General features: G+C 41.4%; 1 protein-coding gene across 7 annotated transcripts in view; it reads right to left on the bottom strand.

Annotated features, from left to right (window-relative positions):
• ncapg (non-SMC condensin I complex, subunit G) overlaps positions 1–20,984 on the bottom strand; it is a 111,741-nt gene that overhangs the window by 79,457 nt on the left and 11,300 nt on the right. For 6 of the 7 annotated variants that reach the window (XM_038791538.1, XM_038791536.1, XM_038791535.1 and 3 more), the window contains exons 3-7: positions 18,859–19,065; positions 17,461–17,689; positions 16,255–16,400; positions 14,518–14,602; positions 2,787–2,979 (exon numbers count right to left, since the gene is read on the bottom strand). In XM_038791538.1, coding sequence (XP_038647466.1) covers positions 2,787–2,979; positions 14,518–14,602; positions 16,255–16,400; positions 17,461–17,689; positions 18,859–19,065 — 860 coding nt within the window. The remainder of the gene's footprint in view (positions 1–2,786; positions 2,980–14,517; positions 14,603–16,254; positions 16,401–17,460; positions 17,690–18,858; positions 19,066–20,984) is intronic. The other variant, XM_038791537.1, reaches the window with a different exon arrangement.

Genomic DNA, 20,984 nt, shown 5'->3' on the forward strand with positions numbered 1-20,984 from the left:
GTGCTGGTAGGGAGGGAGTTCTAAGATTTTCACCCAGTGACAGTGAAGGGACGGTGAAATAGTTCCAAGTCAGAATGAGGAGTGACTTTGGGGGAAACTTGCAGGTTGGGATGGTTCCATGCGCTTACTGCCCTTATTATTCTAGATGGTAGTGGCAGAGGTGCTGCAGCAGGAGCTTGGTGAATTGCTAATCGATGAATGACCTTGTAATTTGTTTTTGTTGAGTGGAGGGCAAAATGTTGACCAGGGCACTGGGAAATTCAGATAAACACATGCAATCTTTTGCGTCCAGCTAAACACAAAATGGACCTCCAGCTTAGATTGCTTATCTGAAAGACAATGACATTGCCCTCTATCAGCCCTGCATTGAAGTGTCAGCTTTGATTATTTGCTCAAGTCTAGGACAGGAACTTGAACTCTTAAGACTTTTCATTCAAGAGGAAGATTGTTATCAATTAAACCAAGCTAACACTTCATCTTCAGGCAGGTAATCTTTCTTCACTAAGCATCCTCCATGCAACTTAGGCAGAGTATTACAACTTCAGGAGGAAATGGTTCAAATATCTCAGTTAACACAAGAGGAGCCATAACATCAACATCCGTTGTCAGACATAATAGACCAGTAAAAGACTAAACGTGAATATCCAATTCTGTAACTTTTTTCCCAGACATTAGTACGAATGAAACAACATAATACTCCAACCACCTGTCCACATGCTGCAATTCCTCCCGTCAGTGAACATAGTTGGTCCCTTTGAATTATGAGTTCACAGTAAGTTACAAATAGTACGTCAATTTTATCCAAATAGGCAAATACAAGTCGTTTTGCATACAGCATACCTGAGTATTTATTTCTGTTCTGGCCTTGGAAGAGGTACAGTGCAGATTTAACCAAATTACTGCGACTTAATAGGTTAATTTGTTGCATAAACTTAGTTTACGTGGCTGAAGGATGATCGAGTTGAAATGTTTATAATGATTGGATTTGAGACACTAGCTACAAGAAAGCCAATTCCTCTTGTGGGAGAGGAGAATCAAGGCACAATCTTAAAACAAGCAGAGCTATATCATTTAGAAGTGAAATCAGGAAACACTGCCCACAAATAAGGAATGAAGGTGGAATTATATTGCCAAAGGCTGTGATGCATGTCAGGTACAATCTTCAAGACCAAAATCAACATTCAAGGGTACAGAGGGTTATGGGTTAAAGGCAGGCTAAGTGGAGCCGAGATATATGTCAACCATGATCATTAAGGGCAGCACGGTAGCACAAGTGGATAGCACTGTGGCTTCACAGCGCCAGGGTCCCAGGTTCGATTCCCCGCTGGGTCACTGCCTGTGCGGAGTCTGCACATTCTTCTCGTGTCTGTATGGGTTTCCTCCGGGTGTTACGGATTCCTCCCACAGTCCAAAGATGTGCAGGTTAGTGGATTGGCCATGATAAATTCCCCTTAGTGACCAAAAGGTTCAGGAGGCGTTATTGGGTTATGGGGATGGGGTGGAAGTGAGGGCTTAAGTGGGTCGGTACAGACTCGACGGGCCGAATGGCCTCCTTCTGCACTCTATGTTTTATGTCTATCTCTATGATCGAATTGAATGGCAGAACAGGGATGAAGAGCTAATGGCCTCCTATGTACAGCGCAGTTTCAAACATAGTGAAATGAATGACCACAAGAACCATTTTTGGTCAGGCAGGTTAAAGGAGGAGCCTATTCCACTTAAAAGAGTGTTTAGATATTTAACGTTCAATGAATGGCCAACAGGATCTCAATTTATTCTATGTTCTAATTTAATCTCCCATTTAAAAGGAGTTGCATCAGCAACACCCGATTCCCTCAATACTGGAGCAGTAGAGTAGAAAATACACTAAAGTCCAACATGCCATAATTATCTTCTGATTCAGTGGTGAGTGCTGTCAACTGAGGCAAACTGACATTCACTCGCAAATACAAATCACACCATTTATAAAAAAAGGGGTTTTTGATAATGAACTTAAGTGGGCTATTAAAACTATTTTACGCTGCTATATTCCTTCACTCAAGTACACCTGGTTTTACAACTGCACATATTATGTAAGGCAGAATTCAAGACTTAAGGAACAAATACCCTGTTTAATAGGAACCAGAATGGGAGTGAATTGCTTAATCTATTAATGAGGGAGCAAAATAAAAATCCCATTGATTTTCTGGAGAGCTTGAAGCAAGTACAACAGTCCGTGGCAAATTATACATGCTTTACATAAAATATACAGCACAGAAATAGCCCATTCAGCTCAACTCAAACCTCCTTCATTACTATCAGCTTATCCCTCCTTCCTCATATGTACATGGTTTCTCCTCAAATGCATCTATACTATTCACCTCAACAACTCCTTGAGGTAGTAAATTCCACATTTTCACCACTCTTCCGAATTGCCTAATTGTTCTCTTAACAAGTATCTTATATCGATGGCTATTAATTTTTCTCTTCCCTACACCTAAATCTTTCATAATTTGAAAGATCTTTATAAGGGTTCCAACATTGCAACCAGAACTGCACACAGCTCTCCAGGTGTACCTTAACAAGATTCAAGTTTAGCATAACTTCTCTATCCCTCAAGAAATAAATCAGTGTTTGATTTGTTTTTGTTATGGCTATTTTGACATGGATTGCAGCATGCATATTGATTTGTGTATTTGATTTCCAGATCCTTTTGGTTCATCAACACACAACAGCCCTCAAAAATTAACAAATTTGAAAGAATTAAACCATTTTCAGTAGCTATCAAAACAAAAAGACAATCGCACCCATCATTGAGTTTTTGACAGTTTTCAACCAGCTCTTCAAGAGGGGTTTGGGCAAACAAGGAGTTAAGCGCAGATTCAGCCACAGTAACACAATTTTCCACATCCAGACGATGGAGCAAGTCTAAAACATTGCCCTCCATTGTGCGAAGCCAAGCTTGCAACAACTTTTTCTGCACCACTTCTTTCACAGCATCTAGAAATTAAAAATAGTGAAAATAAAATCACCGCATGATTTGAAAAGATAAAGTACATACTTAAATCTCTGTCATACACCGCTGTGCACAAGCACACAGTAAGCCAAATGATGGCAAAAATATGTAGGTAGTGCTTATTGTCAAATGGCGAAACCAACACAAACCTGTATTTATACTGATCCTTTAACATAGTATAATTTGCCAAGGTGCTCCAGGAGTGTTGCCAAACTAAACTTGACACCAAGCCATATAATATAGGATGAGGGGAAATGAGGATAAGAAAACTAAGTTTTAAGAAGAATCTTAAAGGAGACAGCAGAGTGGTTTAGGGAGGAACACCAGAAATTAGAACCTAGACAGCTGACTACAGTGGTGAGGGACTAAAATTAGCTATGCACACAAGGGTAGAGCTGGAGATGCGAAAGGATCTTAGAAGGTTGCAGAGCCCCAAGAGGCAAGAGGAAGACGACAAAAGATGGCAGCTCACCACCATCAAGGGAAATTATCTCAAGGGCAATAAACACTGTGCTAGCCAGTAAAGTCCACAATGAATGAATAAAATAAATAAATAAATACATACATACATAGTTGGAAGTGCTTTCCGATCAGGAGCTAACATAGGCCCGCGAGTGTAGAGGTGATGGATAAATGGACTTGGAAAGTTAAGATGCAGATGATATTGAAGTTCAAGCTTTGAGGATGGAAAATGGGAGGCCAGCCACAAAGATATTAGAAGACTACAGTCCATAGTGTAACAAAAGACACCATCTAAAAAGGCTTGGCTCCAAAAACAAAACAGCTTTTTGCACAAGGGTCATAGGACTTCAATATAGTTCAATGAGTACTGAGCCAATTAAATTTGAATCCTTGCTTCCCAGCTTACAATTCTCATTCCAGTGCTGAAATCCTGCCAGGGCCTCACACCACACCACCTTTGTAACACCCTGGGCCAGCTACTGAACTATCTTTTTGTAATGCTCCTGACAGGCTGCTCTTCTCCCTAGCCCTTGCTGGCAATAGCATTTGGAAAAAAAAAAAAATCATAGCTTGGAGTAGCCACAGCTTGGCATTTCCGCTCCTTCGTGACTCACATTTCCACTACCTCTGGAGATCCTGCTTCGAATCGGGTTGGACCTTCAAACAGGAATGCAGCTCCAAAAAAAGGGAAATGGAGAGGATGCAGTATTTACCATTACTCCAGCCAGGTCAGTGGCACAGCAGTTAGCAGTAGCTAGTGCCTCATGGCGCTAAGGACCCGGGTTCAATCCCAGTCCTGGGTCACTGATCGCGTTGAGTTTGCACATTCTCCCTGTGTCTGCGATAGTCTCGCTCCCACAACCCAAAAAGATGTGTAGAATAGGTGGATTAGCCTCACTAAATTGCCTCTTAATAATAAAAAAAGAACTCCAATCAGGTAAATTGGTATGGATTTGTGACCAGAACTGTGAAGGCCAAAAACACTACATCTGCGTTCTTATCTTGTCGAGGCTGAAAATGGAGTAGTGAGAAGATCCTGGACTGTAAGAAAAAGACCCATCAGTGGAATGGATCAACTATCCAAACCATTGGGAAGGTAGCAGAGCCAGTAATCTCTAATGATTCACATACTCTGCAGAGTGAGGTAGAACATGGAGAACTTGAATCCGAAACATCAAGTCTTCATTAAAGTTGTAGTTGTGTCCCTGGGTGAGCTAGGAGTGAGGTTCAGTTGGAGGATGTGTTGGGGAACAGAAGAGCACAACATGGAGGTTGGGGGAGGGGGGAGAAAAAAAAATATCACAACTCTTAGGTTGGGGAAGGGTGGGGGGTGGGGTAGGTCTGCAGCGACCAGGGGGAAAATCAGGACGCAGGCGGTAATAAGACCATAAGACATAGAAGCAGTTAGGCCACTCGGCCCATCGAGTCTTTTCAGCCATTCAATCATGGCTGATATTTTTCTCATCCCCATTCTCCTGCCTTCTCCCCATAAACCCTGATCCCCTTATTAATCAAAAACCTATCTATCTCTGTCTTAAAGACACTCGGTGATTTGGCCTCCACAGACTTCTGCTGCAAAGAGTTCCACAGATTCACCACCCTCTGGCTGAAGAAATTCCTCCTCATCTGTTTTAAAGGATCGTCCCTTTAGTCTGAGATTGTGTCCTCTGGTTCCAGTTTTTCCTACAAGTGGAAACATCCTCTCCACATCCACTCTATCCAAGCCTCGCAGTATCCTGTAAGTTTCAAAAGATCCCCCCTCATCCTTCTTAACTCCCAACGAATACAGACCCAGAATCCTCAACCGTTCCTCATACGACAACCTCTTCATTCCAGGGATCATTCTTGTGAACCTCCTCTGGACTCTTTCCAAGGCCAGCAAATCCTTCATTAGATACGGGGCCCAAAACTGCAAGTTACATTTTTCTTTTATGGACTTCAGTAAAGCCTTTGACAAGGTGCCTCGTGGCAGACTGGTACAAAAGGTGAAGTCACACGGGATCAGAGGTGAGGTGGTAAGATGGATTCAGAACTGGCTCAGTCAAACAGTAGAAAGGTGTTTTTCTGAATGGAAGGTTGTGACTAGTGGTGTTTCACAGGCATCTGTGCTTGGGCCTCTGTTGTTTGTAGTGTACATAAACGATTTGGAGGAAAATGTAGCCGGTCTGACTAATAGGTTCGCCGATCACACCAAGCCTGGTGGAGTGGCAGATGGTGTTGAAAATTGTCAGAAGGTACAGCAGGACATCGATAGGTTGGATAGAGACTTGGACAGAGAAATGGCAAATGGAGTTTAATCCGGACAAATGGGAGGTAATTGGTAGGTCTAACATAGAGGGGAAATATACAGTAAATAACAAAACGCTTCGGACTATAGAAAGTCAGAGAGATCCGGGCGTGCTGGTCCACAGATCTTTGAAGGTGACGACACAAGTGGACATGGTAGTCAAGGAAACATACGGAATGCTTGCCTTCATTGGACAGGGCATCGAGTATAAAAACTAGCAAGTAATGCTACAGTTGTATACAACCTTAGTTAGGCCACACTTGGAATATTGCACACAATTCTAGCCGCCACACTACCAGAAGGATGTGGAGGCTTTGGAGAGGGTGCAGAAGAGATTTACCAGGATGTTGCCTGGTCTGGACGGTGTTAGCCATGTGGAGAGGCAGAATAGACTCGGATTGTTTTCATTAGGTTGAGGGGTGACCTGATAGAGGTCCACAAGATTATGAGGGGCAGAGGTAGAGTGGATGGGCAGGTGCTCTTTCCCAGGGTGGATGGGTCAGTCACCAGGGGGCATAGGTTTAAGGTCCATGGGGCAAAGTTTAGAGGAGATATGCGAGGCAGTTTTTTTTAAACAGAGGGTGGCGAGTGCCTGGATCGTGCTGCCAGGGGTTATGGAAGCAGATACCTCAACAGAGTTCAAAAGCCATCTTGATAAACACATGGATAGGATGGGTATGGAGGGATACGGCACAAGGAAGTGCTGAGGATTTTGGCAAAGGTCGGTATCATGACCAGTCCAGGCTTGGGAGGGCCTTGCGCTGTATTGTTCTTTGTATTACCGGCTCTGTTACCTTCCCAATGTTTTGGGTAGTTGGTCCATTCCACCGATGGATCTTTTTCTTACAGCCCAAGTTCTTCTCACTACTCCATTTTCAGCTTCGACTAGATAAGAATGCGGATGTAGTGTTTTTCGTCTTCATAGTTCTGGTCACAAATCCATACCAATTCACCCAGCTGGATTTCTGGTAAATAATGCACTTTTATGCATTGATTATTGTTTCTGCTTTGATTTGCACAATATTTATCCTTCCTCTCCCTCAGTGTCTCTATATCCATTGCTTTGAGACTTGACAAAGGCGTCTAGAAGAACAGGAAGTCCCTAGTCATCTTCCCACTAGAAATTCAGACAAAGCCAAACCATTCTGCTTGGTGTGGAATGGTAACTCACACTGCCACGTTGATATTGTAATTGTTCACAAAGTTCTTGCTTTCTTTACTCCTCTTTCAGCCTCTCCATTAGTCTGTGGGCATCAGGATGAACTAGACTGGTGGATCAATCCAAAGGCTACTGTGAACTGCTTAAAACATTTGTTTGCAGTAGTCTGAAATGACTAGACCTGGAATGCCATGCGTGCTAAAAATTTCTTTTAACTTAATGACTGCTTTTGCGATGGGACCAAGAAGATATTTAACCTCAGTTCATCTGGAATAATCGTCAACAACTGTGAGGAATGCCCTTGAGCTCGAAAGACCCGTTCCAAGATCGTTCCCACGATCTAGACAGAAATTAGGATACCATCAGTACTTTTCTTTGCTTCTGACAATGGATTACTCACAGGAGATGCAGCTCAAAATAATTTTGAATGATTTGGCGATACTTAGCCAAACGGAATGTTGCACTCCAGCATGACATGTCACTGGTGTATTGTTTGAAGGATCTGGAGCCCGAGCACTCTAGATTTCACCAACTGCTCATCATAAAATCAGCAAGTCAACCACAACCTTTGTTGTTCAAAGAATCGCTTCAGAATTAGATTATCTGGAACATATACTGGCCATCCATTTTTGCAGTATCCCTACATTTCTGCACATTCATCGTCTGCTTTTGAGCATTTTGAATTTCCTCTAGTCTCTGTGTTGTTGCTGGTAAGGATTTTGTAGTCAATGTGGTCATAAAATTTGTGTTCTTGTTCAAGATTTTTAACAAGAATGCTTAACAGTGCATCAGCTGTTGTTTGTTGTTTTCCTTGTTCACGTTTGTCCATCCATTTCTTGCTTCCCTTACAATAATGAACTTGTGGTACCTTCACCTACAGTTCAAGGGAAATCTTCTGCCTGGTGTTAGGCATCCTGGGTAAGTGCAGTTTATTCTAGCTCCACAGACCCAGGAGTCCGAATAAGCGATTTCACCAATTATTCATATAAAGTTTCTGAGATCTTTGGCCCTTGACTGCTCCAATGACTTGCAGGCACCAGATTAGTAAATACAACACAACTGTTTATTTATTTATTTTTTAAATAGAGTAAGACGTGCAATAATTATAATAGAATAACAGCCAGCTAAACTACTACTTCCCCCTTTTGCAGTCCCATCCACTACCCAAACATACACAAGACAGGAACACACACAGAAAGGGAAAGGGGTAAACTGATAGGGATAAGAATGGAAAAAGAGAGATAAGTGTCCCTGTTTCTGATATTGAAGTCATTGTAGCCGGCTATCGACCCAGGACGTGGAGTGTTGAAACCATCAGCTGGATTGCTAACAAGAATCTTATAGCAGTAACATTCAGTCAGAGTTCCCAGGCTGTAGGATTTCCTCTGGAGAATAACTTTCACTTTTATTAACCCGGGACTTCACTCAAAAGAACAGCCTCAGGCCTGTGTAAATCTTATTTGTTCCCAACTTCACCACAATGACCAACAGTTTGCCCGAGATGAGCAGAGCTGCCAACCTTCCCCAACAGAAATCAGTTTTCCAGATACCAAAAATCAGTATTTTGGCAGTAAAGTGCGGATTTTCATTTCAAAGACAAAATGCCCACCAATCTGAAGTATAGCTTCACACCTTCATTGCACAAATATAAAACACAAGTGGAAAATGCAAATCCAATGCTTCATACATGTACATCATAATGAGTGGGTGTTTTCAAATTAAGTTTCAAATTTTCAGTAAATCTAAGAATGAAAAACGTGAAAACAGTCGCCTTTTTATGTGAAGTACAAAATTGTCCTGAACGCTTTATTAACTTAATTGAACTCTTACAAGAAAACTGTATATAGACAAAAGGAATCCAGTGCATTTCTTTCTTTCAAAAAAATATTTTCATGAAGTAATGCTGACAGAAACAGTTCAGAGAAGGTTTACCAGATAAATACCAGGAACGAACAGGTTGTCCTGTGAGGAAAGATTGGAGGGGTTAGGTTTCAATCTATTAGAGTTGAGAAGAGCAAGAGGCAACTTGATCGAAACCATGAAGATCCAGAGAGGTACTGACAGGGTGGATGTTCCTTCTTGTTGGGAGAATCTAGGACGAGGGGCCACTATTTAAAAATAGGGGGTCATTCACTTACAACAAGGATGAGGTGAAATCTTTTCTGAATCATGGGCTGGATTCTCCAACCGCCCCCCCGCCGGGCTGGAGAATCGCCGGGCCGGGGGGGGGGGGGGGGGGGGGAGAAGAGAGAGACGGCATGAATACCGCCCCCCACCGTCTCCCGAAGTCCGGAGCACCAGAGATTCGGCGGGGGCGGGAATCACGCCGCGCCTGTCGGCGGGCACCCCCCCCAGTGATTCTCCGGCCCGCGATGGGCCGAAGTCCCGCTGCTGTAATGCCGGTCCCACCGGCGTGGATCAAAACACCTCCCTTACCGGCGGCGCGGGTGGGCTCCGGGGTCCTGGTTTGTTGAGGGGGGGGGGGGGGAGCCCCTCAAGGTTAGGGCTTGGCCCCTAAAGGTGCGGCCCGACGCCGGAGTGGTTCACGCCACTCCAGCCCGCCGGGTAGGGGAGAATCCAACCCCATGAGTCCTCTGGAACTCTCTTCCTCAAGACATTGTAAGTAGAATCCCAAAATATTTTAAAGCGGAGCTAGATAGATTCTTCATTAAATAGAGGGTAAAAGGTTATCAGGCAGGAATGTGGAATTGAAGTTACAATCAGATCATCCATGATATTGAATGGCAGAGCAGGCTCGAGGGCCGTGGCCTATTCCAGCTCTCAATTTGTATGCTTACGTTCCGTATTATTATGGTTGATCCTCTATCTCAGCACCATACTGTGTGCTCTCCCCATACCGTTTGAAGCCTTTAGAGAGTCTAGAAATCTATTTCCTTCTTAAATATATTCAGACTTGGCCTCCACAGACTTCTGTGGAAGAGTATACCTCAGGTACACCATCCTCTGACTGAAGGTACTCCTCATCTCAGTTCTAAACGGCCTATCCCATATCCGTTGCTCTAAAATCCCCAGCCAGAGAAAACGAATGCCTCCATCCAGTCTGTCCAGCCCTGTCAGAATAAGATGTATTTCAATTAGATCCCCTCTCATTCTTCTAAATTCCAGCAAATACAAGCCTACCCACCCAATTTCTCCTCTTACAACATTCCTGCCATCCCAAGAATTAGTCTGGTGAACCTTTGCTGCACTCTCTCTATGGCAAATATATCCTTTCTTAAATAAGGAGACCAATGCTGAAAACACCCCAGACGTGGTCTCACCAAGGCTCTGTACAACTCAGTAAGACATCCTTGCTCCTGTACCAAGTCCTGTTACAATGAAGGCCAACATAACTTTTGCCATCTATTTTTCTACTCACTCAACTAAATCACCTTGACACCTCTCACCATCCTCCTCACCAATCACATTCCCACCAAGATTTGTGTTGTTAGCAAACTTGGAAATATTACATTTAGTTCCCTCATCCAAATTATTGATGTATATTGTGAATATCTGGGGCCTAAGCATTGATCCCTGCAGCACCCCGCTAGTCACTACATGCCACTTTGAAAAGAATCCATTTGTTCCTACTCTATTTCCTGTCTGCTAACCAATTCTCAATACATGCCAATCCCTAATGCCATGTGCTTTATTTTACACACCAACCTCTTGTGGGACTTTATCAAAAGCATTCTGAAAATCCAAATACAACACATCCATTAGTTCACCCATATCTATTTTACTAGTTACGTCATCAAAAAACTAACAGGTTTGTCAACCATCATTTCTCTCTCATAAATCCATGTTGACTTTGTCTAAACCCATTGATGTTGTCTAAACCCAATGATATTTTCAAAGTCTCCGGTTATGACATCCTTTACAATTGACCGTAGCATTTTCCCTACTATTGATGTTAGACTAACTGGTTTGTAATTCCCCATTTTCTCCCTCCCTCCTTTTTTCAAAATAACAGGGTTGCATTTGCCACCCTCTAATCTGCCAGGACTATTCCAGAATTTGTAAGATGACAACCACACATCCACTATTTCCATGGCCACCTCTTTTAGTACCCTGGGATGTAGATAATCAGGCCCTGAGAATTTATCAGCTTTTAGTCCCATTAATTTCTCCAATGCTACCTTTTTGAAATAATACTAATTTCCTTCAATTCCTCCTTCTCAATAAACCCTTGGCTCTTTAGCATTTCTGTGTTTTCCTCACCGAAGACAGAACTAAAGTAGTTGTTTAATCGCTCTGCCATTTCATTGTTATCTATAAATTATCTAATTCAGACAGTAAGTGTGGGTCCAGAACCAGGGATCACAGTCTGAGGATACGGGGTAGACCATTCAGAACAGAGATTAGGAGAAACCTCTTCACCCAGAGAGTGATGAGCCTGTGAAATTTGTTGCCACAGAAAGTAGTTGAGGCCAAAGCAGTGTATGTTTTCAAGAAGCAGTTAGATATAGCACTTAGGGCGAAGGGAATCAAGGATATGGGGGGGGAAAGAGAGCAGGATTAGGCTAATGAGTTGGATGATCAGCCATGGTGGGCCAGGCTCGTAGGGCCGAATCACTTCTTCATGCCCCTATTTTTTAGGTTCCTACATTTGTCATCACTAATCTTTTTCTTTTTATATACTCATAGAACCCCAGTCTGCTTTTGTTACTTGCAATTTTACTCTCAAACTATTTTTTCCTCTTAAATCCTTCTCTTGAATCCCACGATGCAGAATTCTGAGTTGCTCCCAATGCTCAAATTTGCTACTTTTTCTAGCAACTTTATATGGTTCCTTTTTGAATCTAATGCTATCCTTAATTTATTTTGTTAGCCATGGTTCAGTCACCTTTCTTGGTGTCTTTTTTAATCTGAAGGCATTTATAACCTTTGCAATGCATACATTTGTTAGTTAAATATTAGACATTGCCTGTTTACCATCATCTAAGAGCTTTTCACAGTAACTTAATTTGAAGCCTACTTGTGACAATAAGTAATTTTCATTTCATTCATGTCTTTTAATGAAGTTTCCTAATTTATCTTAACCAACACACATCTCATACCTTCTAGTTCCCTTGTTTAATTTAGGACCCTAGTTTCAGATTGGGCTCCTTCACTTTCCACCCCAATGAAACATTCTATCATGTCATGGTCATTGTTCCCTAACAGACCCTGCACAAGATTAGTAATTAACCCCTTCTCATTGCATAACACCAAATTTAGGATAGCATGTTCCCTCGTTGACTCCTTGACATCCCGGGTCAAAAAACAAATTTCATACACACTCCAGGATTTCACCCGTCACAGACTTATTGCTAACTTAGTTGACCGAGTCTATATGTAGATTAAAGTCACCCATGATTACAGTAGCACCCTTGTTACATGTATCTCTAACTTTTGCTTAATGGCATCCCTATCTTATCACTACTGAGGGAGGCCTGTAGACAACTCCACTGACATCTGCCCCTCGGTTGCTTCTTTGCTCCACCCAGACTGATTCGAAATCTAGATTTTCTGAGCCAATATCTTCTCACACAATTGCACAGATTTCATCCTTAACTAATAATGCCATCCCAGCTCCTTTTCTTTTCCTTGCTTGCTCCTTTCCTGTTTTGCTTGTCCTTCCTAAATGTTGAATACCTTTGGATATTCAGTTCCCAGCCTTGATCACCTTGCAAACATGTTTCAGTATTTGCAATCATATCGTACCCGCAAATATCAATTTGCACTGTTAAATAAAATCTTGCTTACCACTATTCTGTGTCATCCCAAATGAGCCTTCCCCATTTTAGTCTTGCTCTCCCACGAGTCAGCAGGGCTGTTGGATCTCTTCAGGGGTGCTTTAAGGACATCCCTAAAGCATTTCCACTGTCCTCCTGGGAGTCTCCTTTTGTGGCCAAGTTCAGAATAGAGCAATTGCTTCATGAGTCTGGTGTCAGACATATGAACGATATTTCCCGCTCCTTGGAGGGGAGGTGGTTTCCTCGATCTTGGGAATGTTAGCCTGGGAAAGGATGCTGCTGTTGAACCATGTACCTTGACCCTGGATTTGGAGGATCCTGAAAAGGCACCACTGATGACACTACGCCATTGCTTTGAGGTGCCTGGTGTTATCCAAGTCTCCAAAACACAGGAACATGGGGATCACTGCTGCCTGGTAAACCATCACCTTGTCTCTGGTTTGAAATCCTGGTCCTCAAATATTCTTCTGAAATCAATTGGACTGCACATTGGAGGCAATGATGAATTTTGTTGTCTATTCATAAAATCTCTAGAGTGCTGAAGGAGGCTATTTAGCCCATTGTGTCTGCACCGACCCTCCGAAAGAGGACTCTAACTAGGCTCATTCCCGCACCCTATCCCCAAATTCCAACGCATTGATTCACCCAACCTGCGTGTCTTCGGACTGTGGGAGGAAACCCACACAGACACTGGGAGCATTGTCACCCAAGGCCAGAATCAAACCAAAGTTCCTCGCACTGTGATGCAGCAGTGCTAACCACTGTGCCGACCTTTGTTGAGAAGACAAGAGATTGCATTCTGAAGCTAGACAACTTGGGAGGTCGGAGCATTTTGGTTTTGGATTGAAGGCAGCGTAGGTCAAGCAGTTTCCCGTCTGATCTGCAGATAACCTCCACACAAGGGAGTCCACACAAGGGGGTTATTTTCTCGAGCTGACATTCAGTATTGCAGTGAGGAAGTTGGTGCAGTGACACTGCCTTGTTTGACCCCAGTTTTCCCCAAGATAGGCTTTGTGCTTATTCTGAAGATCACAGCTTGCAACTTATCCATAGTTATATTTTGACTGACGCAAACAATCCATAACACATTGCAAAAAAAAAACACAGCCCACTTTCTCACTATAAACACATTTCTATATGTATTTTTTTTTCTTCTTTTTAAAAAAAATAAATTTAGAGTACCCAATTAATTTTTTCCAATTAAGGGGCAATTTAGCGTGTTCAATCCACCTACCTTGCACATCTTTGGGTTGTGGGGGTGAAACCCACGCAAACACGGGGAGAATGTGTAAACTCCACACGGACAGTGACCCAGAGCCGGGATCGAACCTGGGACCTCAGCGCCGTGAGACTGCAGTGCTAACCCACTTGAGCCACCGTGCTGCCCACATTTCTATATGTATGACAGTTTTTTCAAGTTGAGCTACAGGACGGACCATCCTGATTAAGGATCAAAATAATAATAGCAAAATTGTATCATCACCATCGGTTGAATATTTCCAGACTGGAGATATTTCTGTTAGAATGCAATAGACTTGGGAATGCAATAGACTTCTTTTAGCAAGAAATAAAATGCAATGAGCGTTCGTCCAAAACATGCATAACAATATAATTTAAAATTGCTTAGACTTTGGTGTCAGCTCTATTATTAGCAATATAATATGCAAAATTGTATCATCACCATCGGTTGAATATTTCCAGACTGGAGATATTTCTGTTAGAATGCAATAGACTTGGGAATGCAATAGACTTCTTTTAGCAAGAAATAAAATGCAATGAGCATTCGTCCAAAACATGCATAACAATATAATTTAAAATTGCTTAGACTTTGGTGTCAGCTCTATTATTAGCAATGTAATATATACATAAAACTTACATGACCGGTCAGACAAGCCTTGTGTAAGAAGTTTTACCCTCTGTGCAATGGAAAATGCTTTTATATGTATTTTCTCTGCTAGAACCTAGGACAGATAATTGATAACATTATTAAATCACCTGGCAAGTTTAAATACAAATGTTAGAAAACAAAATTACAAAAATTGTATTAATGCAAAAACCTATTATGTTGTTGATTTTAATTTACAATAACTAAACTGCATCTTTAACACTCAAAAAGTTAAAGTATAATTTTTTTTAAATGAATGCGGAACTAAAAAAAGGAGACATTAAGAGTTACCGAATTTGTCAAAGAAATTATTTTCAAGGAAGGCATTAAAGAGGGAGATAGAATAGTTGAGGTAGAATGGCTGAGTTTGGGGTCTGGTTGTCTTAAAGCACATCTACCAACAGTGGAGAAAAGGAGGGAGGTGATGCCCATTTAAGATGTGGAATTCAATATGAAAGAATCGAAAACAAAATACTGCAACTGAAATAACAAAGTACAGCAAAATTTCAGCAGGTCTGTCAGTATCTGTGCAGATAGAACTAGAGTTAATGTTTCAAGACCAACACAACACTCATTTCATACTGGACTCAAAGATTAACTCTGCTTCTCTCTGCACAAATGCTGCCAAACCTGCTGAGTTTTTCCTACACTTTATTTTTATTTAATAAAACGGACTGGAATTTTTCATTCTTAAGCATTATTTATAATAATGATGGGACATTGTATCATTCTCATCAATAAACACATAATGCAATTAAGTTAAAGATACACTGGAGGTAAATATTGTATTGAAAGGGAGAAGTTTAAAACTTTTTGTTCATGGAATTTGGACATTTTTGGCGAGGGTAGCATTTATTACCCATTCCCCAGTTGCCATCAAGGTGGTGATGAAGTGCCTTTTTGAGCTGAATACCAGATGGTGTAGGTGCACATATAGTTACAAGTGCTGTTAGGAAGATCGTTATAAGATTTTGAAACAGCGACAGTGAAGATAAGGCAGTATATTTCCAAATCAGGATGGCATGAGATTTGGGAGAGGAACTTGCAGCTCATGTGTCTGTTGCCTTTGTTCTTCTAGGTGGTAGAGGCAATCTGTCAAAGGAATCTTGGTGAGTCACTGCCGTAGAGAATTTCAGAACCTTCTATTTGTGGCAAAGTTAGCACGCTGGATCATCGCTGTTCTTTTAAAGCAGGAATGGCCTTGGGAAGGAAAGTCCAAGTTTTGTACATTAAAAGGCTTGTGTAACACTACCAAGTTCTGGCTGGTATATTTTGAGAGAAAGTAAATCTAGTAAAACTATGTGCATATTTAAATGAAGAAGACATGCCCGATTATGGCCGAAGCCTAATCAATGGCTATTAAATTATAACGGCTGTAGTAACAACAAAAAATTCCCTAAAGAGAGAAATTACAAAATAAATGGGGGAAAAAAGCAGAGTGCAAGGTTTTCATTTTCCTCAACAAATCACACTTTTTTGGATCATTTAGACTGTCTTAAGTGTACCAAAGCTATAGATTTAAGATTTTTAAATATTGTAGCTTATAATGAAAGCACTGGGATATCTAATGGAAGGATCACATGCTTTCTATAAAACCCTGAAGTTAAGTATACTCTATAGGTTTTCATTTTTAATATTAAATTTGATAGCAGAAAGGGAAGGAACAGAGTGGGATTCTGCACTAGGACCAGCCCACACAAATGTTCATACGAACGCTTTATCACCCACCTCATACGCTAACTTTCTGACATTCTCCTTAACATCCATAGTACGTCCAATTATTTTGGGAAGGGTCTGGGCTGATGGTCCTATACACGACAATACGGCTCGTCTCACCTCTGGATTGGTGTCGCATTCAATTAAATGCAAGTATGCTAAAATAAAATTTAATGCATTTTAATTTTTTAAATCACCAAGAACTTCATTAGCTACCTATTAACTGTTTTACATTTCAACACAACAAAAAGTTAACATATCCACTTCTAATCACCAGCAATGATCCAGATCTTGCTGTGGTAATGACAGCAAAATGTCAGTGTTCAACATCAACACTTCCCTGAAATTGACAGCAACATTAGGCATTTGGACACGGGTAAAATAATTCAGAAATTCAGATGTTGCCATCAGTAAATCTACACTCCTCCACAGGAATGCAGTGTAGAGGCTCCCACAGACAGCGATCTCTCTTGCAATCATGGCTTGCAAAGAACTTGCATTCTAAAAAGTCTAGGAAAAGTTATCCATTGCTAAATGAAGTGAAATGGGGATTTCACGAACTCCAGTTACTGCCAAACACCACGCCGCTTCTTTAAACGGTCAGGCAAATGGAAATCTCAGCCTGAGATCATTAGATCTTTGTGCGCAGCTTTCTTAGAGGACAGTAGCAAGCACTCTTGCTTTGCCAATGACTATAAAATTCATGCCAATATATTTCAAAAAACAGCATGCTTTGCAGAAGTGGCTTTCTGCAACAACACATGTACACGTTTAAAGTCAACAGTTTTAAAGACAAACAGTTCCAGAAACCAGAACAGATGACCTGTTTATGACTACTGGGTTACAGGGATAGAGTGGAGTAGGGTGCTCTTTCCAAGGGTCAGTGCTGACTCAATGGGCCGAATGGTCTCCTTCTGCACTGTAAATTCTATGATTCTATGAATATATTCCTTTACTATTATGAACTAATCGTGAAAACAAGGGCTCCACGAACTTCACACAGTTCAGACTAAGAGACAGAACCATGTAAAAATAAAATCTGCATCATGCATATTTAAGAAAGATCCTAAAAGTTACTTGATAATTTGTAATTTACAAAATTGCAGTGGATAGTCAGAAAAGACACAATACTAAATTTGTCTGATGCCATACAAATTTATAATGTAAAATTCTGTACAGTAGCAAGCATTCATATCGACTGGACATACCAATACTTACCATCAATAACTGGGCAATTTTCATCAGTGGGGTCTTGAAGTCTGGACAGGGCAAGCACTGCCTGTATTCGCACATTTGGAAACTTGTCCTTTAATCTCACCAGCATGGCTTCATATATATGGTCATATAGCTCATCATCAATCTGTGCATTTTCTGACATACTACCAAGAAGTTTGTTGATTAGCTGACAGGCACGGAATCGAACAGAGTGACAACATGCACTGTGAGACTGTTGGGAGAAGGTTAAAAACTAAGATCAATAATCCCTGTCAAAGACCGGTGAGATTTATGCTGAATTCATAACATTAGACAGAAATTTTTATACATCAATTTAGCAAACATTATAAAAGTTACTGTCTTCGTTCAAATCTTTAGTACACATTAGAATTTAGCTGTGCCATAATTGTACCTGTCTCAACTCCACCTAGCACAAAGCAGGACCTTAAATCTCTCACTGGATAAATCCCCCAAGGTTCAGGAGGAACAGTAGCATTTTAAACATAAAACACGAAAAGAAATGCAACTTATTTTCATTATAGTGGGTTAAGAAGTTTTTTTTAAAGTGCATCATTACTTGTCCTAGAGTGTCCAAAATCACATTTCATAATTTTGTAGTGCGGTTACTGTCATGTAGATAACTTTATCTTCACACACACAGTAGCACAAGTAATTAGCACTGTGGCTTCACAGCACCAGGGTCCCAGGTTCGATTCCCTGCTGGGTCATTGTCTGTGCGGAGTCTGCACGTTCTCCCCATGTCTGTGTGGGTTTCCTCCGGGTGCTCCGGTTTCCTCCCACAGTCCAAAGACGTGCAGGTTAGGTGGATTGGCCATGATTAATTGCCCTTAGTGATCAAAAAGGTTAGGAGGGGTTATTGGGTTAGGGGGATAGATGAAGTGAGGACTTAAATGGGTTGGTGCAGACTCGATGGGCCGAATGGCCTCCTTCTGCACTGTATGTTCTATGTAAGGCCCAAGAACAGCAAACAATTAGCTTTCAGTGGCAGTTGAGTGCAAATGTTTATTAGAGATGATTTCAACCTCTTTAAAGCAGCAATTTTTGGTTTTGCACATTTTGATTCTTTGTAAAATAACCTCCAAAACTCTACTCTTTTACCAACACCTTTAATAAAAGGTTGTCAATTTTTTAATGTTAGTTCTTAGTATACCAAATAAAATTAGCTCTTTCTTGGACAACAAACCAAGTTTCAGTAAAAGTGCAAAAAAGACTGATGTTGGTTTTGTTGTTAGACCTCTACTTGCCGATTCCCATGAAGAAAATTATCTACTGGGCAAAATCTATTATTAACCATTCTTTTAGCAAGTAAAATGAAATTGCAACAAAAATCCATGGTACTGTATGTTTTTGAATGCAAGAACTTCAGGAATAATACTGCACCTTAAGCAGGAAGTGAAATAAGAACAGCATGAAACAATTTTCTTGTTCATCACTTTCTTTATCTCCTGGTTCTTCAAACGAAGTAGCAAATTTTGTAACAAACTCAATCATCCGTTCGACTGCTGGCTCACGCTTATAAATAGTCATGGGATACTTCAATAAGTTGATAAATTCTTCATGAAATGTATTTTTCTCTTCATCCTGCAACTTTTAAATAAAAATAGTATTAATAATAGAAACAGTATAAACAGACATTCCCTCGGAAGAAGCTACTCAGCCCATTCAACCCTCTACTTCCTCCAGATGTTACATAAATTACTTTGTCATGAATACACCCGAGGTTATTCAACTGCTTCGGGTAAGTGAGAGTCAGTAAAATAGCCAAGAAAACTCATTCAAGTGAGTGCTTTATATCAATTCAGCATTAATATCTGCATTGTTACCTGCTGACCAGTTGGGTTTCACATGGAGAGTTGGAAAAATTAAGGCAACTGCACTCAATACCTTTTCATCCAATTCATTAAATTTTATTTACCCAAGGGTGTCCTAAAGCGCGAGATTTATACACTCAACTCTGAAATGGGACTTGGGACTCTCAACATTCAGATTTGGGCCAGAATGCTACCTACTGAGCCAAGCTGAAACTGCATGAGAATAACTTAATAAATAACAGCCAGTACGGATTCAGAATCAGCTCAGAATCACAGGAAAATACAGTGTAGAGGCCCTTCGGTCCATTAAGTCTGCATGGACACGTGAAAAACACCTGACCTACCTATCTAATCCAATCGGCCAGCACTTGGCCCATAGCCTTGAAAGTTATGACGTGCCACATGCTCATCCAGGTATCTTTTTAAAGGATGTGAGGCAAACCACCTCTACCACCCTCCCAGGCAGAACATTCCAGACCGTCACCACCGCTGGGTCAAAATGATTTTGCTCAAATCCCGACTAAACCTCCAGCCCCTCGTCTTTAACTTGTGTCCCCTCGTGACTGAACCATCAACGATGGGGAACAGCTTCTCCCTATCCACACCCCTCACAATCTTGTACATCTCGATCAGGTCGCCCCCCAGTCTTCTCTGCTCCAGCGAAACCAACCCAAGCCTATCCAATCTTTCCTCACAACTTAAGAATTCCATCCCAGGCAACATTTGGTGAACCTCCTCTGCACCCCCTCCAGTGCAATCAATGTGGCGACCAGAATTGCACACAGTACTCCAGCTGTGGCATCACTAAAGTTCTATACAACTCTAACATGACAGCCCTGCTTTTGTAATCTATGCCTCAATTGATAAAGACAAGACCATAAGACATAGGAGCAGAGTTAAGTCATTTGACCCATCGAGTCTACACCACCATTCAATCATTGTTGATATGTTTGTCATTCCCAATCTCCGGCCTTCTCCCCATAACCTTTGATCCCTTCATTAATCAAGAACCTATCATTCTCGGTCTTAAAATGTAGTAGGGAAAATGGAGGATCTGAGGTACACATGGATCAGCAGGGATGGGAATGCCTGGAAAGGGTTAACCTTGACAATCTCTAAAACCCAAAATGTGGACCAACGCAAATTAGCATACTAAATGCAGGCACATCTCAGGTAGCACATTTCCTAGCCTACAAATCAAAAACGCTCAGCCTGGTTCCTGAACGTCTGGAAGAAGCATTGTGGACCCACTCATATACATGTATCAAGGAAACAGAGCACTCACCACCTCATCACGGGCTGATTGTCTAAAGGACCATCCTTTGTATTGAAAAGCAGATGGACAGATGTGTCCACTGAATGATTAAAAGTAAAGTATGTCAGACAACGTATCCACGTAATCTAATCAGGGAAGTGACTGGAACCTAATCAAATTGTTGGTCTCAACAATCGATTTTTTGGTAGTACTTTGAATCACCTTGCATTCTTTTCAATTAGTCCGGACTAACCAAAACTGTATAAGATGTGTAAGACAGCTTTGTGGGCAGAGCAACTTGGACTGAGCTGCAGCCAAGACGGCTGAGTTTTATCTCTCCCGCATGCATGTGGCAAATACAGCTATTTTGTTGAAGTTTCATACGGTCTGAAGACCTTGACTCATTTAATTCCACTAACATAAAGGCACTCAGTGATCTG

The sequence above is a fragment of the Scyliorhinus canicula genome, chromosome 3 (genome assembly GCF_902713615.1).
Source record: "Scyliorhinus canicula chromosome 3, sScyCan1.1, whole genome shotgun sequence".
NCBI classification, from domain to species: domain Eukaryota; kingdom Metazoa; phylum Chordata; class Chondrichthyes; order Carcharhiniformes; family Scyliorhinidae; genus Scyliorhinus; species Scyliorhinus canicula.